This window comes from Nomascus leucogenys, chromosome 21 (assembly GCF_006542625.1).
Source record: "Nomascus leucogenys isolate Asia chromosome 21, Asia_NLE_v1, whole genome shotgun sequence".
Classification (NCBI taxonomy): domain Eukaryota; kingdom Metazoa; phylum Chordata; class Mammalia; order Primates; family Hylobatidae; genus Nomascus; species Nomascus leucogenys.
In genome coordinates, this window is record NC_044401.1 from 75,911,971 (window position 1) to 75,931,090 (window position 19,120).

General features: G+C 39.1%; 1 protein-coding gene across 1 annotated transcript in view; it reads left to right on the forward strand.

Annotated features, from left to right (window-relative positions):
* ADAMTS9 (ADAM metallopeptidase with thrombospondin type 1 motif 9) overlaps nucleotides 1-19,120 on the forward strand; it is a 174,705-nt gene that overhangs the window by 73,582 nt on the left and 82,003 nt on the right. The window contains exons 22-27 of the mRNA XM_003273663.4: nucleotides 1,353-1,517; nucleotides 8,085-8,204; nucleotides 10,849-10,953; nucleotides 11,091-11,258; nucleotides 12,968-13,237; nucleotides 18,175-18,336. Of these exons, the coding sequence (XP_003273711.1) occupies nucleotides 1,353-1,517; nucleotides 8,085-8,204; nucleotides 10,849-10,953; nucleotides 11,091-11,258; nucleotides 12,968-13,237; nucleotides 18,175-18,336 (990 nt within the window). The remainder of the gene's footprint in view (nucleotides 1-1,352; nucleotides 1,518-8,084; nucleotides 8,205-10,848; nucleotides 10,954-11,090; nucleotides 11,259-12,967; nucleotides 13,238-18,174; nucleotides 18,337-19,120) is intronic.

The window sequence follows — 19,120 nt, forward strand, 5'->3', positions numbered from 1 at the left end:
TCTGACTTACCCATCCAACTGCAAGAAAAAAAAATAAAACTCGGAAAAAAAAAAAAAAAAAAAGAAATGGGCCACACTGAGTATTCCAGATTTATGCCTTTCTCATCCTTTACTTAATGAAGCACAAGGCAAACCCTCCATTGCTTAGCACAGATGGTCCCAGGACAACAAGAGAAAGAAGATGCAGCCTCTTTCTTGCTTTTATGATACAGTATTAGCACTCACTATTAATACAGCCCAGTGTTAACACAGCCTAAGGAGATTGTTACCAAGCAAGGGCTCACTCCACGTTCCTTAAGGGGAAGAAGGGAAATAAGAAATATGAAACAGAAGTTTCCTTTTTTATGGGCCAAATCAGGAATATGGGGAAAGAAAAAGTTGTCCTGCTACAGCTCCTACATGCATGTATTTTCACCATCAAATAAATCTGAAAAGGATACTATTAATGCCCCTGAAATGGTAGTCAGTTAACAATGTATTTGATTAACAGTGTCTGATTCCTGGACAAATGAACTACAAACCTAGTGCTTTAGTTCTAGGTTAGCAAATTACCTTTGCTTAAAAATCTCCAGTATTTGGTTAAAAAAGATAAAATAAGTAGTAGGTTTAAATTTTACTTAGATAGCTAATACTAAAGTATAATTTCAAACTAAATAACAAACCTTTGCAACAATATGCAATAAAATGGGGGTTGGGAGATCAAACTGTAAATTCACTATAATCCAAAGTTGCTTAAAAAGACTGGAAAAAAATAAAATATTGATAATGGTTATCTTTGGGTAGTGAGATTTTGGATCATTATAATTTTTTCATTTATGTTTTTCTGTAGTTTTCAAATTTTCTACAATAAGTATGGATAAAATGATGATTATATTTGGCATTTATTAAATGAACATTGTGCCAAGAGCTTTACTTGGATTTGTTTCATTTAGTTTTCACAACCCTTTGCAGTAGACACTAATTCTCATTTTACAGATGAGAAAATTGAGGTTCAGAGAGATCTTGTGACCTGGTTATATAAGTGTTAAAACCTAGGTTGATCTGATTTATAATTCCCCATGCTTAACTCCTATGCTATAAAATTATGAATGTTGTTTTTCAAATTTTATAGCATGGAGCTATACTGAGTTTATTTTGTGCTCGAAACTGGCCCAGAGACTATAAATACAGAATGAATGAATAAATGAACGAACAAAAGGAAAAAAATGAGGCTTAGTATATTTACAAATTGCTATGAGAGAGGGATTGCTGTGGGAAAAGGACACACCTGTTCCTACTCATCAATAAATAACCCCAGAAACCACAACACATTGATCAGAAATGACCCTGACGAGCTCCGCTTTTCATTACAGTGCTTGGTCACCTGTGGAAAAGGGCATAAGCACCGCCAGGTCTGGTGTCAGTTTGGTGAAGATCGATTAAATGATAGAATGTGTGACCCTGAGACCAAGCCAACATCTATGCAGAGTTGTCAGCAGCCGGAATGTGCATCCTGGCAGGCGGGTCCCTGGGGACAGGTATTTTGAACGATAAGATTCTTAACTGCTACATTCTTTCCTTCTTATCTGGAGAGGGCTTGCAAAGGAGCATTCCAGTGGTGGAGATTTAACCGCTGTGCCGGGTGGCATGCAGGACACCTCCATGGCACTGGATCAAGCACACGTAACTCTGCAACCATTTTGCCCCCCTTCTAAGAATTGCTGTCTGCCCTCCTGGAGCTGATTACCCTTTTACAGACCCGCGTGCCTATCTTTGCCCTTTGGCTTGAGCAGAGGAGCGCTTGAACAAATTCACAACAGATTTCATGTCTGGCTGATGTTATCTTCTAGCGTGCCTCTGTGGGTCTGTTACAGAAGGTGATCCAGCACCAGAGTCTCTGGCAGGAAGGTCTGGAATGAGATTTGGAAAAGATATTTTGGCTCCCAACGTCACAATTACAAAGCTCACCTCTCATAAATAAGCCAGGCTATTCAAACGTAATTAATTAGATCAAAGGTTGCAAAACCTTCACACTTGGAAATAATCTTTTCCGAGTCCTCTAGTCTGTAGGTTCCGTGGTCTTAACTTGAGCTATTCTTAAAGGAGAGAGAAAGTCTCCCTTGGGCTTGCATCTGAGAAGCCACTACTCTCGGAATTAAGTCCTTCCTAATATAGAAGCAGAAGCGTTCAAGGTACTATTTAAGTAGCACTCTGAGTTCCCGTTAGAAGTAGAACAGCTGTCTGCTGTCACTTACGTAATCTCTTGAAGAATGACCCTCCCTTCACCCTGACCAGCCACAGCCACTCAGTCTTTTAGCCTCTATCTTCATTTCCATATATGCATGCAGCAAGTGGAAGCAGTTTTATTATGGCACCCTTACAATTTCTATCACTGATATGGGCACTCTTCTGAATCTTCCCCATTTCATAGTATCCGCAGTCCAAATAGCCAATCATGTCTGAATTAATAGGGAGAGTTCACTTATACTTCTAATCTCATCTTCATTTTGTCTATGTCTGCGTAACTCTTAGGGAATAATAAGAGGAGGAGAACACAGCTTAGGGTCACTGTCAAAATCTGAATATAGCATCTGTTAGAATTGGCAGGCCTATTTTTTATCTGTCTCTACACCAGGCCATTCCTAGCACGTCTTATAATCAGAGATCTTTTTTTCGTTTAACTGAACATGCAGTTCAGGGGCACAGTTTTTTGGAGGTGTTATTTAAGAGTCGTAAATATTCATAAGAGAAATTTTGCAAAATGTAATTCAGCCAAAAGAAGAAAACCAAACCCAGTCCTACCTCTACACTGAAGAAATTAGTTGTTGCTAACATGTTTATGATTTTCTTCTAGTATTTTTTAAATTAATATTGTGACTGTACTCTGCCAATTATTTGTTTTAATGGAAGTGAAACTTGCATAATACAAAATGAACCATTTTAAAGTGAACAAATCAGTGGCATTTAGTATATTCTTAATGTTTTGCAACTACCACCTTTATCTGGTTATGAAACTTCATCACCCCAAAAGGAAACAATGTATACATTAAGCCAGGGGTCCCCAACTCCTGGGTCATGGGCCATGGGCCATGGCCTGTAAGAAACCAGGCTGCACAGCAACAGGTGAGTGGTGGATAAGCATTACCACCTGAGCTCCACCTCCTGTCAGATCAGCGGCAGGATTGGATTCTCACAGGAGTGCAAACCCTATTGTGAACTGTGCATGCGTGAGATCTAGGTTGTACACTCCTTATGAGAATCTAATGTCTAATGATCTGAGGTGGAACAGTTTCATCCCAAAACCACCCCCACGCACCCCATCTATGGAAGATGTCTTCCATGAAACTGGTCCTGGGTGCCCAAAAGTCTGGAGACCACTGAATTAAGCAGTTGTTCCCCACCCCACCCTTCCCTCAGTCCCTGGCAACCACAATCTGCATTGTCTTTATGGATTTACCTATTCTGGACATTTCATAGAAATGGAATCATGCAATTTGTAGCCTTTTGTGTCTAACTTCTTTCACATACCGTAATGTTCTCTAGATTCATCTGTATTGTAGCATGTATTAGTACTTGGCCAAAGAATATTCCATTGTGTGGATATACCAAAATGTGTTTATCCATTTATCCCTCAATGGACGTTTGGGTTGTTTCTACCTTTGGCTATTGTGAATAGTGCTACTATGAATATTTATTTCAGGCATTTATTTCAGTACCTGATTTCACTTCTTTTGGATGTGTATCTAGGATTGGAGTTGCTGAATCATGCAGTAATTCTGAGTTTAACTCTGTTTTTTTTTTTTCTGAGACAAAGTCTCACTCTGCCGCCCACGCTGGAGTGCAGTGGCGTGATCTCGGCTCACTGCAACCTCTGCCTCCTGGGTTCAAGCGATTCTTCTGCCTCAGCCTCCCGAGTAGCTGGGATTACAGGCGTGTACCACCACGCCCAGTTAATTTTTGTATTTTTAGTAGAGATGGGGTTTCACCGTGTTAGCCAAGATGGTCTCGATCTCCTGACCTCGTGATCTGCCCACGTTGGCCGCCCAAAGTGCTGGGATTACAGGCCTAAGCCACAGTGCCCGGCTCTGGGTTTAACTTTTTAACTACCAAATGATGTTCTACAGCAACTGCATAATTTTGCATTTTTATTATAATATACAAGGGTTCCATTCTCTCCACATCCTCGCCAAAATTGTTATTTTCCCTTTTTAAAATTCCAAGTGGATAAATTTATCTTACTGTGGTTTTGATTTGTATTTCCCTAATAACAAAAGATATTGAGCATCTTTCCATGTGCTTGTTGGTCATTTGAATATATCTTCCTTGGAGAAGTGTCTATTCAACTTCTTTGCCAATTTTTAAAAAAAATACGAATTGTGTTAATAGTAAAATAAAACTCATCATAGAGTTTCTCTTAACCATTTTAAATGTATAGTTCAATAATGTTCCTTTTCTCATTTTTTGTTCTATTTGTATTTCTTGTTGTTCTTGAGCTGTAGATTCTAGATGTCAGTTCCTTATCAGAGACATGATTTGCAAATATTTCTCCCATCCCGTGTTGCCTTTTTACTTTGTTGATAGTGTCCTTTAATGCACAAGGTTTTAAATTATGATGTAGTCCAATTTGTCTAGTTTTTGCTGCCCTTGTTTGTGATGTCAAAGAAGTCATTGCCGAATCCAGTGTCATGAAGCTTTTCTGTCATTTTTTTTTTTTTTTTTTTTTGATATGGAGTCTCGCTCTGTCACCCAGGCTGGAGTGCAGTGGCGCGATCTCGGCTCACTGCAAGCTCCGCCTCCCGGGTTCACGCCATTCTCCTGCCTCAGCCTCCCGAGTAGCTGGGACTACAGGCGCCCGCCACCACGCCCGGCTAATTTTTTTGTATTTTTAGCAGAGACGGGGTTTCACCGTGGTCTCGATCTCCTGACCTCGTGATCCGCCCGCTTCGGCCTCCCAAAGTGCTGGGATTACAAGCATGAGCCACCACGCCCGGACTTCTGCCATTTTTAAAAAAGAGTTTTCTAGTTTTAGCTCTTATATTTAGGCTACTGATCCATTTTGGGTTAATTATTGTATACAGCATAAGGCAGGATTCCAACATCATGCTTTTGCATGTAGGTACCCAGTTGTCTCAGTACCACTTGCTGAAGAGACTGTTCTCTCTCCATTGAGTGGTCTTGGCACTCTTGTTGAAAGTCACTTGTCCATAGATATATGGGTTTATTTCTGGACCCTAGATTTTATGTCAGTAGTCTAGACATCTATTCTTATGCCAGTAGACTGTTTTGATCACTATAGTATGTTTTGAAATTGTGAAGTGTGATTCCCCCAGCTTTGTTCTTTTTCAGTATCATTTTGGCTATTTGGGGTCTCTTATCATTCCATATGAATTTGAGAATCCGCTTTTTCATTTCTGCAAAAACGCTGTTAGGATTTTGATTGGGATTTCACTGAATCTGTGGGTTAATTTGGGGAATATTGTCACCTTAGCAATACTAAATCTTTTAATCTGTAATATCTTTTTATTTATTTAGGTCTTCTTTAATTTCTTGAGCAAAGTTTTATAGTTTTTAGGGTAGAAAGCCTTTTACTTCCTTGTTTAAACTTGTTCCTAGGTATTTCATTCTTTTGGATGTTGCTGTAAATTGAATTTTCTTAAAAACTTCCTTTTGGGATTGTTCATTGCTGATGTATAGAAACACAATGGGCTTTTCTGTTTATCTTGTATCCTTCAATGTTGCTAAATTTGTTTATTAGCTCTAGTAATAGTTTTAATGGATTCTTGGGATTCCAATGTACAGTATGATGACATCGGCAAATAGAATTAGTTATACTTCTTCCTTCCCACTTTCTTTGCATGTCTTTTATTAATACTTCTTTTTCTTTCCTAATTTCTCTGGCTAGAACTTCCAGTACAATGATGAACAGCAGTGGTGAAAGCGGGCATCCTTGTCATGTTTCTGATCTTGTGGGAAAAAGTTTTTACTTTTCTACTATTGAGTATGGTGTTAGCTGTGGGTTTTTTTTTTCCTAAGTGCCCTTTATGATGTTGAATAAGTTCCCTTTTATTGCTAGCTTTCTGAATTTTTTTTTAATGAAAATATGTTGAATTTTGTCAAATGCTTTTCTTTAATTTAGGTAATCATGGTTTTTTTTTCATTGTTCTGTTAATCTAATGTATTGCATTGAATGATTTTCTGATGTTGGGCCAGCCTTATGTTCCTGGACTAAATCCCACTTGGCCATGATGTATTATCCTTTTAGTATGCTATTGGATTCAATTTGTTAGTGCTTTGTTGAGGATTGTTACATCTGTATAAGCAATATTAATCTGGTGTGTGTGTGTGTGTGTGTGTGTTGTCTTTGGCTATGGTGTTAGGGTAATACTGGCCTCATAGAATAAGTTAGGATATGTTCTCCTATTCTTTGATTTTTTTTCTGGAAGCGTTTGAAAGGGATTGGTATTAATGTTTATTTAAATGTTTGGTAAAATTCATGAGTGAACTGGTACAAACTTTTCTTTTTGAGGAAGCCTTTGATTAATGATTCAGTCATTTTACTTCTTATATGTCCGTTCATATTTTTTATTTCTTCTTGAGTCAGTTTTTGTGATTTGCCTGTTCCTAGGCAATTTGTGTAAGTTTGCGTGTTTTATCTAGATTCTCTAATATATTGGCATACAATTGTTCATAGTACTCTCATAATCTTTTTTATTGCTGTAAGGTCGGTAGACATGTTCCCTCCATTTCTGATATTTAGTAATTGGAGTCTTTTCTCATTTTTTCTTAGTCATTCTAGCTAAAGGTTTATCAATTTTGTTGATCTTTTCAAAAAAATCAATTTCTGGTTCTGTTTATTTTTTTCTATTATTCTTCTACTCTCTATTTCATTTATCTCCATTCTAATCTTTATTATTTCCTGCCTTTTCTTGTTTTTTTGTTTTAGTTTGCTCTTAATTTTCTCGTTCCTTAGGAAGTAAAATTAGGTTGTGGATTCGAGATCTTTCTTCATTTATTTTTTTTCTTTATTAGTGTAAATGTTTGCAACTATAGATTTCCTGTGAACATGGCTTTCTTTGCATCTCATAAATTTTTTTATATTCTGCTTTCATTTTAATTTATCTCAAAGTATTTTCTAATATCCCTTATGATTTCTGTTTTGACCTATGGGTTAAGAATATGTAGTTCAGTTTTCACATATTTGTGAATTTTCTAGTTTTTCTTCTGTTACCGATTTCTTGCCTCACTCCATTGTGGTTGTGGGATCTCATTCTTTTAAAACATATTGAGACTTGTTCTGCAGCCTAACATATGCTCTCTCTTTAAAAAAGATCCCTGCACATTTGAGAGGAATATGTAATATGGTAGGTGGGTAATCAGAAATGCCAAAATTGAGTGGCTTCTTTTTTTATTAAGCATTCACCTAGTTTCTGTTTTAAATTCCGGAGTTCCAAAAAGTTGGTTCCAGTTTTTGCCAGCTTAACAGCTGCTTCAGTGGAGGGAACAATTCTTGGAGCTCCCTAGTCTGCCATTTCTGTGGCATCACTCCCTCTACTTACTGTCTTTAGACTGCTTTTTATAATCTAACAATTTGCCTTTTAGTGGCTACGTTATTTTCCTAACTACCTGTATGCTGTGACATTGAACTTTTGGTTGTTGCATACTTTGGTGGTGTCCAGTTTTTTTGTCTCTTATAAAAATATTGATGCAAACCCCAGTTATTTCTTCAGGATAATTTCCTAGAAGTCAAATAAAGTCACAGAGCTCTATTAAGTACCTATTTTAGCCGCAGCGCTCTGCTAGGTAGTGTGAAAGATGTAAAAATGATGGAGATGCAGTCTGCTGCTTCTAGGAGTTCACAGTTAATGAGTTGAACCCCTATAAACATAATTGCAATGGGAGGCAGGAATAATTCCAAGGGTCATCATGATAATGAATCAGTATAATTTGTACAGAGCAGGATTGCCCACTTTGACCTAATTTATTTGAATGCCAGCCCTCTGGCCTACTATGATGGAAATATTTCTCTCTTGCAGAATGTTATGGGGAAGGTAAGGGGAAGAGCAGATTTGCTGAATTGTGTATACCTTTTGTCCTCCTTCTTCCAGTGCAGTGTCACTTGTGGACAGGGATACCAGCTAAGAGCAGTGAAATGCATCATTGGGACTTATATGTCAGTGGTAGATGACAATGACTGTAATGCAGCAACTAGACCAACTGATACTCAGGTAAGTTTCCTTTGTCCAACTCAGTTATTGACTTTGGGGACCAAGGTACCAAACTGCCCAGCTGTTCAGACAAAATTGAAATCCTTTCATAGATAAGTATGTCGGTAGAGCAACCCGGTAGATTAACTTGTCCAGACTTACCTATGTGTTACATTTATAATCAAATATCTTGATGTGTCAGTTTTGTTCTTCTCTGGTTATTTGAAGTATATGTAGGTTTGTTTTTGGTTCTTATTGGGTGATGAATGTTTAAACTTGTATTTCTAAAATGATTTCAATATAGTATTCAGTAATTAGTGTCACATGTTCAGGCAGTGATTTGCTGGAGCTAACTTGTACCAGCTCACAAGAGCCAATCGATAAATTCTGCAGGAGTTTTGCAAACTGATTATTAAGTATAACCATTACTAAAAACTGAAAATATAAACCTATAATTAAATATATGGTATTGAAAACAAAGTTTATAAACACTCAGAACTTACACAATGTACGTATGTGTCTGTATGATGGATGTACTATGTAAGGGTGTGCTGCCACATATCTCTCCCCAGCTCTGTGTTCATTGACATCAAGTTCATACCTTGAAAATAGCCATGATGAGAGTATTCACACCACGGGAATCAGCAAGGGCTGCAATTCAGGGCTTAATTTATTATTTGGTTGATTGGTTAGAATTAAGAAAGTAATGGAGAAAATGTTAATGATGCAGATTAAATGTAAAAGAGTCTTATGTCTGTAGCAGTTACATTGTGCATAGAACAAAAGGATGTGGAAATATTCTTCTAATATCTGAAAGGTATCTGATTCAGCAAAGACATCTTCCACATCATTGGTCAGTGAGTCAAGTTCTGGCCGTATGTCTTCATCATTCCACTTTCTTCCTACCCTTAAACATAAAGAAAATATCAACTAACATTCATGCCTGAACTACACTCATTTGGGAATTACAAATGTAGGTGGGCAACATGTTGAAAAGTTCAGCAAAAATCAACAAATGTTTTCTGTGAGAATCAATTGGCTGTATGGAATTTAAAATAAATAATAGTATATTTTATTGTTATTTCAAAATTGATATACATTCTTTATATCAGTAAAATTTACAATAAATAAGCATATATATACATATGTATGTGTATGTACATGCATGTAATATGTGTAATATGTGTGTGTTTGTGTACATACAATATCTATAAACACACACACACACATCTTTTTTCTCAAGAAGCTGGTGGATAACCACTCACCAGCACACTATTCTATATGGGACTTGATTTTGGCATCATGTATGTAAACAGAATATATAAAGAGAATACTTGGGTTTGCATAGCAGCTTTGCTAACTGCTGAAGATGGCATTTGAACCTAGGCCATTCCCAGAACTCACACTCTGAGTGAAGCCCCATGTGGCTGATGTACTATCTCCATCCTGAACACCCTCAATCTGCTGCCTTTCAAAGTGTGTTATTGATGGATAAAGACTGTTAAAAAATAAATTAATATGGCAATGCTGTTCATGTTGTCATCATCGATCAATTAACCAACCAACATATGTGACTTATAATAAAAATATATTATTTTATTGAAATGTTCCAAATGATGAATGCCTGGAAAATGTTAGCTATGGCATCTAAAGCAATCATGAACTGAGGACTTGGCTGCTTCCTTTCAGATTCAAGATTTATTTCCCTTTAAGTTATTCTATTATATCCATTTGACTATGGGATGGCGCCCACCATTGCAGTATGTGGATAATTTCTTCACTTTGTGAAAGGTTCCCTGTGGCTTTCTTTAGACCAAAAACAGAGGAATAGGCAAAGTCTGGAGCCAAGTAACAAAATTTTGCATTCCACACATAGAGTTTCTAAGGCAGAGATGTCTCAGTCATATTTGACACCAAGCCCCAGCACTTTTGCACCGTGCCTCAGCACTTTTGCACTGTGCACAGCACGCTTGGGCATTTGATGAATATGTATTAAATCACAGGGTAATTGCTAACCACTGAGGCTGAGAGTGAATATGAGCAAATGTGTACTTTTGTTCCTGTTTGCATATCTTGGAATATTACCTGTACACAGATGACCTCAGTTCATAACAGGGACTTCATCTGCATGATTGAGGGGTGTTATATAAATTCCAGGCATTAGCCAATTGAATACAACTTTTATATCTACATTTGACATTTTGGGATTCTGATGTTATCTTTAGGCAAACTGGGAAAGCAAGTTCATGATTAGCAAATTCTGATTAAGAAATTAATTGAAATGTGAGAACATCATTTGGCCTTCAGAATTTTCAAACGTTAACAACTAATGATTTTAAAATGATATCCTGCTATCTCATGACTTACATGTCCTTTTACAATATTTTTTCTCTTTTTACACAAATGGGTGAATAAATATGGATTTAAAAATCCTCAAGCTGACCCCTGTCCTTTATTAAGGCACCCACAAAGGGATTAAGATTATATCTCATTTTGCAGTTGAAGACATTGGGACTGAGAGATGTCATGTGACTTGCCGAGATTCACACAGAAATCTGAAGCCTTAGAATTCTTAGCCTTTACATTTTTATCCACCATGACCATTAACTTGAAAGTGCATTGACTTGAAAGTGACTTTGTTTTTTTTTTTCCCCATCACATCTAGGACTGTGAATTACCATCTTGTCATCCTCCCCCAGCTGCCCCAGAAACGAGGAGAAGCACATACAGTGCACCAAGAACCCAGTGGCGATTTGGGTCTTGGACCCCAGTAAGAAATAGACTGGGAGAAATGGGGAGGGCAGGATGGGGGCTAACATTCTCTGACATGACTGTAGAAAGTGGGCTACTGTCCAGTAAGCAGCCATTCCACGTAACATAACTGCATGATTTTACTCCAACACCCAGTGTTCAGCCACTTGTGGAAAAGGTACCCGGATGAGATACGTCAGCTGCCGAGATGAGAATGGCTCTGTGGCTGAGGAGAGTGCCTGTGCTACCCTGCCTAGACCAGTGTCAAAGGAAGAATGTTCTGTGACACCCTGTGGGCAATGGAAGGCCTTGGACTGGAGCTCTGTAAGCCAGTGGATTATTTGGAATTAGGGGGAATGGGGGAAACATTGGGGGTGTGAGGAGTCAGCAGAGGGGGGCGCCACTTGGAAATGTCAATGGGTAATATTTCAGAGCTGGATTTGTCTTATGATTTAAATTGTTCTACTCCACTTATGTGTAGTTGGCCAAGTGTGCAAGGACTCTTAGCTAAGTGTTTAAGGAATGCACATTTTCAAAAAATGGATAAATCACTTTACAGTCTGTTTGAGTGTCTGTCCTGTTGGGCTGATCAGAAATCCCAGTCTTCACTGAGTCATATTAGTATGCAGTAGGTTTGTAGAGGACCAAAAATATCAGGAGAGTGAGGGGAGAGGCTCTTACTCTGAGTCTAGATTCCTCCTGCATCCTGTGGTCCCTAAAAATCAAGTGGTTCTTGGTTTCCCCTGCCAAGAATGGGAAGTGGGAATCCTCATCCAGTGCTGTGAACCTGCCTGCTGTACACCAAGCACCATCTATGGGCTTTTATACAGGTAGAACTTTTATCTTTAGGCAGCTTCTGTTTTCTGCCCTGCAAAAAACCCAGAGTTCAGGAAATAGGATAGGTGAGGAGAGGGCATAAGAAGAATGGAGATTAATATCTCAATAAATATCATAATATAGAGAGAGAAATTTGAGAGGTGCAATAAAATAGAGCTGTGTAAAAACCCAGACCTTAGCATTCACTTGCTGCATGGCCTTGAGCAATCTGGTTTAAGTCCATGAGTCTCAGTTTGCTCTGCTCTTAAAGAAGACCGAAAAGAATACTACTTTGCAGGGCTGTTGTGAGGATTATTTGAGATTATGTACGTTAAATGCTTAGCAGAAAGTACTACTCAATAAATAGTAGATAATCTCACTCTCACGTCTTGAGCTTCCAAACACTGATCCATGCATCCATCCATCCATCTGTCCATCCATCTCTCAGTTCATCTTCTCTAAGATCCATCTGCCTACTCACCAGATATTTGTGAAAGCTTGCTAGAGAAAGAGCAGTGAAGAATGGATAATAAAGCCTCTACCTTCATGGAGATTATTCCAATGGATGATCCAGTCAGTGAACAAATAAGGAAGTATGTAATATAGCAACAGGTACTGATAAGTTCTAGAAAGAAGTCAAGAGGAGAAATGGAATAGAGAAAGGTGGGATGTACTTTTAGAGAGGGTGGTCAAAAAAGGCCCGACATTGAGCAGGACCTGAGTGAAGTGAGGGAATGACCCACATGGGTATCTGAGCGGTACGGCAAAAGGTGCAGTAGGTATGAAGTCCCTCAGACGGAGGTGTTCTTGGCTTGTTCAGGAAGCATCAGTAAGGCCAGCATAGCTGGAGTGCAGTGAGTGGCGAATGGTAGATGGGTCAAAGAGGTAGTCAGTGGCCACATCATAAAGGGTCTAGTAGATCAATGTAAGGATTTTGTATATTATTCAAATGAACTGGAAAATCACTGGAAGGAAGGATAGGATTTAACTTTTGTTGTAAAGGGTTATATTTTGTGATTTTGAATACTGAGCTGACAGATTTCTCACTGAAATGGATATGGGATGGGAAAAAAAAGAGAGGAGACAAGGGTGATTCCAAGGTTTTTTGCCTGAGCAGTTTGGGAAAGTGGTGGGCCACTTACAGAAATGCACATTCAGGAATTGTCAACCCCTCCACCAAATGACTGACTCTTTCTCTTTCTGAACATTCAACCTAGTGCTCTGTGACCTGTGGGCAAGGTAGGGCAACCCGGCAAGTGGTGTGTGTCAACTACAGTGACCATGTGATCGATCGGAGCGAGTGTGACCAGGATTATATCCCAGAAACTGATCAGGACTGTTCCATGTCACCATGCCCTCAAAGGACCCCAGACAGTGGCTTAGCTCAGCACCCCTTCCAAAATGAGGACTATCGTCCCCGGAGCGCCAGCCCCAGCCGCACCCACGTGCTCGGTGGAAACCAGTGGAGAACTGGCCCCTGGGGAGCAGTGAGTATTCCCTGAAGTTTTCTTGCTTCTTTTTCACTTGAGGTTGGGTTTAGGGGAAAACAGACTAGAAACACCTTTAGAGCATATTTTTTTCTTTACAAGGGATTAACATTGTGCATTTGCATTTGCTTTGAGTAAATTGTAATGGGTTAATTACAGCCCTTGATGATACTGATACTGCCTGCATCCACCTATAAGCTGCCTCGACTGGGTGGAGAAAGGGGATATTGTGGCTAGGTGATATGATCACATGGCCTCCTGGAGGTACCGTAAATACCATCATGATTCATCCTGGAGGCCACAGGCAACTCATACCTGTAGGGGAATTAAGAAGACAGAGAAACTTTTCTGAAAGGGAATTCTTAATGAAAGTCACTTTCCTTTCTACTATTTTCCAGAAGGATGCAGTGTCAAAGTGGTATGGTTGCTGTGTAATTTGTAGTAGTAGGTCATTGTCCTGGATTAGGGGGAAATACTAGTCTAGGTAAGATTTGTGCTTAGGAGAGACGTACCCTAACCTTAAGGTTATCAGCACAATCTCTGAGGGAAGATGCCTAGGTTTGATCCAAAGACTTACACTTTTAAATTTGGGGACCTTCTGCAGGTCCCTTCTCCTCTTTGAGCCTCATTTTTCTTATCTGTAAAATGAGGATAGCAATAATTCCTGCTTTCTCGGGTTGCTGTAAGAATTAAATGAGATGATGCAAATAAAGTGCTTTGCGCCCTGCCTGCCACAGCGTGAGAACTTAATAAATGTGGACAGTTGTCTTTATTATTATCATTATCATTGTCCTTCAAATTAGGAAGGCCTTGACAAATATATCAAAAGAAAAGTATGCTTTGGAATGTTTTAAAGTTTTTACTAAATAATTTAAAAAAATATGCTGTGCAATACCAGACATGTTAAATGGAACTGCAGGAGGGGGAGGGTTTTAAAGGATCTTGGGTAGGGATGTAGTTAGGTGTTTACTAATTATTCAGGGGTCTTCTTTTTAATTGTTTACTATTAGTTTCCTTCTAGTACTGCTAATTCTGTTTAATTGTTTCTGGGCTAAAAAGAATTAGAAGGGAGCTGTCTGTTTCCCACCGTGGTTATGTTTCAGTAAATTAGATGTACTTTCTGATGAATACTAATTAGCCACTGAGCATTTGCACCCACTGTCTTTGCTGGTTGTGTGCAGAACAGCTGCCAAGTTGCCCAAGACCCTCCCATCCCCCTCTCTTGCTTTCCACTTTTGGGCTTCCTTTGCCTAGATTAGAAGAGATTTCAGTTCTGAGAAAGTAAAAGGTGATCCAGGGAAGTAATCACCGAGGGTCTCATGGTTTTTCCTTGTTCACAAAATTCAAAACTCACACATGTGTAGTCTAATGATACCGCTAGGATTTAAAGAAAGCGTTTTAGTGCTATGCTTATTTAGGACTACATTTGAGGATGATGCATTCCTTTAAGATTGAATGATTCTGCCCTTGGGCAGAGCTCCCAATTAGGGAGGATTAGGTAAGCTTTTTGTGGCGATGGGTAATACCATTCTTTTCCTCATTGGGCCTGTTTTTTGTTTGGATATTTTTTTCCCCTAAGTTAAGTGAGGCTGAAGCTGGACAATGTGATTTTCAGCCCTAGCTTAACGTGTCTGACCTACTCCCAGGAAGATGAAGGATGTACGTCATCTTCGCATTGCATTGCATGGTACACAACCTGTACATGCTCTTCCTGCCTTCCATGGCAGAAAAGGCAGCAAAGTGTTACAAACACGGGAATGGGAATCAAATTTTTCAGTGGTTTCTAGAGTAAGAACTTCATTTTATAATAGATTTCTGTATACACTTGAGCAAGGTGTGTTACCAATTAGGAGCTTTGCAAACAAAAGAACAGAAACTGACTCTTTCAAGTGAAACAAAAACAAACAAAGCTGTTCATTTAGCCCCAGTAGGGACAGGGACCAGAGCATCTTCAGGGCTCTATCTCAGGGCCTGGCAAGTTTTGTCTGCAGAGGGCCAGATAGTAAATCTTTTCAGCTGTGTGAACCATACAGTGTCAGTCACAGCTAATCAGCTGTGTGTTGCAGCACAAAAGCAGGCATAGACAATATGTAAATAAGTGGGCATGGCTCTGTTCCAATAAAACCTTATTTCTAAAAACAGGTGGCAGCACACATTTGGTTTTTGGGCTGTGGCTTGCCAACCCTTGATCTAGATAGAGGGGCAACTAAGGGATAATTTCTTTAGAGAATTTCTGTCTTAATGAATCTCTTTTAAGCCTATGCCACTCTTGAGTTATTCTGCTGAGGATTCAAATTCCCAGGAAAGTCCGGTTGCCCACCTCTGACCACAATAGGGCAGAGTGTCTTAATTGATAGAGCAAGATGGCACCTGCCGTGGGGAGGAATGTTTTCTTAAAGGAAATTGGGCTGCCAGATGGAAGGAAAAGGATGTTGATTTGAGCAGGTAGAAAAAAACAAATGTCTATCACCCTTTGCTTCTCTAAAGGCCATTCTCCTTTATTTTGTCCATTGTGGATGACAAATTTCACGTACGTTTCACTAATAGATTCAAAGTTTGTTCAAATAAATGTTTACCTAAGAAAATGTTGTCATTTAAAGAGGACAGGGACTTGTTAACAAAAGTCCAGACTGAAAGTCTACAACGTGGAGGAGTGGAACTAAGAATCTCTGTTAATCAAATAATGGCAAAATTAGACCTGGAGAAAGGTTATGTACAATACTTCATCTGCCTGTGGGAGTGTAAAAACCCAAGCAGGCTCAGGGTCAGACAGCTCAAGAATGTGCGCTGCAACTGCTTGGCCCAAGCTCGGAGCTATCACCAGCACTTCAGTTGGATTCTCAGTAGGAAGCATCCAGTCACTCCCTGGGTGGCCAGTGGATTGCTTGGCCGTGGATCAGGTGTTCATCCTTGCACCCATCAGCCATATTGGAGAGAGAATACCATGGAGTTTCTAGAGCTGTTCCTTCTAGAATCTTTAACTGGACCAGGTAGCAAATCCTGTGACCAGCACTATGGAAGATAATAGGGATACAAGTTATAACATTGAGCCTTTCCTCAAGGAGCCTGCCATTTTACTGGAGCAATAAAGCTGACAGGTGACATAATAAAGAAATGATACAAGATTATATTATCAAGGAAAAAACTCAAGGACCAAGATATAGATGACAAATCTATTTATACCATGAAAGGCCCTTCCTAGCATTTTAAATTCTGGTCCCCAAACAAAGCTAATTAAAATAATAGTTCTCTGTTTTTTATTATGTACTAAGCTGCTCAAAAGTAGGAAGGTAGGAAGTAAGGCCAGGCATGGGGGCTCACTCCTGTAATCCCAGCATTTTGGGAGGCTAAGACAGGAGGATTGCTTGAGGCCAAGAGTTCGAGACTAGTTGGGGCAACATAGTGAGACCTTGTCTCTACGAAAAATTTTAAAAATTTAGCCAGGTGTGGTAGTATGCACCAACGGTCTCCAGCTATGCAGAAGACTGAGGTGGGAAGATTGCTTGACCTGAGAGGTTGAGGCCGTAGTAAGCTGTGATTGCACCACTGTGTTCCAGCCTGGGTGACAGAGCAAAAACCCATCTCAAAAAAAAAAAAGAAAAAAAAATTAGGAAATGAATATTTTGAGGTTTAGAGTAAGTATACCAGAATCCTCAGAGATAAAGGTAACGTTTTTATAATTTGAAAAATACCTAAATATTTTCTCAAGAAGAACTAATAAATCTATTATCCAGCTCTACATTTAAAAATTCAACCCAATATAGTAAGTGTAGGTACTGATTTTAAAACACTTATAATTTGACCAGCATGGGCAGGGAAATTAACAGTGGTCCAGTTCAATAAGCAACAAAATGTATTCACATCTTGATATGGAAGAAGCTGACCAGCAAGAAGCAATGTTTGATCGAGCCTGTTTTGAAATAACACTGATATGACCTACGATTAGCTAGAAAGCAAAAATCAGCCTTCGGAACCTTAAACTAACAACATGCTTCCAAATGCAGTGTGAGTCTTGATAAATCGTGAGAAATACATTGCTTTGAGGACCAGACGGTTATTTTATAGGCAAACTGATTTTACAAGGGTCAGAGTAAAGGACACTAGCAAACATTTTGGGTTTCAAAAGATAAGGAAATTATGGAAAGAAGAAAACACTTCAGGTGTAAATAAATAAGTGAGCTATGAGAAGCTTGTATGGGAAATGAAATGAAATGCAAACATAACACCATGACAAACCACGAAAGAGAGGGTGTTAGGCTGAAAGTGTGGCCGAAGAGAGGTTTGTCATGATGAAATTCAATTAAGTTCATTGGGGAAGTAAAAAAATAAATAAAACAAGTCTTACTGCCATTAGCCACCGAAGTTCAGACTATTGTAAAGAGAGAGAAAGGAACATTATATCTGCTAGGAAATGATGTCTAAATGACATTCCATGATGTTTTCCTGGAGTAATTGAATGAGTTCATACAGAAGCTTAATTTCAACAACTGGCAATTCATTAAGCATGTAATTTGACCTCTGTGTTGAAAGGGAAATCAAATATTGGTTCTAAATAGGCACTTGAAGTTTTGAAAACAATTTCCAAGTAAACTGTGGTGTCCATCAACACCTCTGTACCTCTTAGAGATGCAGAGGGGATAAAGACAGTAAGTGGCCTGCTTTGGAAGTCACATTAGGCATTTATGGAACCCCCGTAGAGGGCCTGAGGCACACCAGAAGAAAAGACACATTTCTGCCCTCCAGGTGTGTCTAAAGGATGTGTACATGAAACAGCCCCACAATGGGGAAGTTCTTGGGTTTTCCTGATTGCTTTTTGTCCTTCGTAGATGACTTGAGAATACTTTCCAGCACATTTGTCTTAACCTTTCAACCAGCTGCTTTTGTGTCCCTAAGATGGAGATTGAGGTGGGGATTAACTTGTCGACTGATGTGTTTAGTGTTCCAGTACCTGTGCTGGCGGATCCCAGAGGCGTGTTGTTGTATGTCAGGATGAAAATGGATACACTGCAAACGACTGTGTGGAGAGAATAAAACCCGATGAGCAAAGAGCCTGTGAATCCGGCCCTTGTCCTCAGTGGGCTTATGGCAACTGGGGAGAGGTGAGAGTGAACTATCTGTCTATAAACACAGAGGAATTGTGTTAACCAAACTGTATTTATCATTCAGATTTTATTTTCAAGAAGAAGAACTAGCTCTAGTAGAAGCTTCTGGGGTGGGGATTAACTAGGAAACCTGTCTTCTTAAATTCTGGACTATTTTAAAGTGTTCCTATTACCACTAAGAGACAGTTTGGGTACACAGGTGAGGAAAATTAGCTGAGAATACAGATAAACCCTGGTTTAAGTTATTTGTTCACCTCTGGTGAATAAAAAATAGATGCTTTTAAAGTGATTGAAAATATGTCTTAAATCGGTCCATGGAAGTCTTGCCCTCTTCTTCATAGTTTTGGGGTGTTTGTGTTATGCCCCGTTCCCATGGCCTAATATCTCCCAACATTCCAAGTCCCTAGTGAAGCCAGATTGAATAGGTGTTACAATTCCTATGAAAGATGATGTATTTTTATTGCGGAAGTGTGTAGTTAGCTGTGTTTTCTCAAATATGGAATTCTTTAGCTGCTACCTTTTCAGGGTTGCCTGTGACGACTGATAGGGGGCAACTTAGTATTGGAAGCTGAGAAAACCGTGTCCTGTTCCCAGCTCTGACTCTTAAAAGTTTTGTGACCTTGGCAAATAATGTAGTATCTTTGCCAAATATTTATATCCTCATCTGTAAATAAGGATAGTAATAGCACCAACTTCTTAGTATTTATGACCATGATATGAGGTAGTATCTGTCAAATGTGTAGCACGTAGCCTTTAATCAATTAACTGCTACTATAATGTA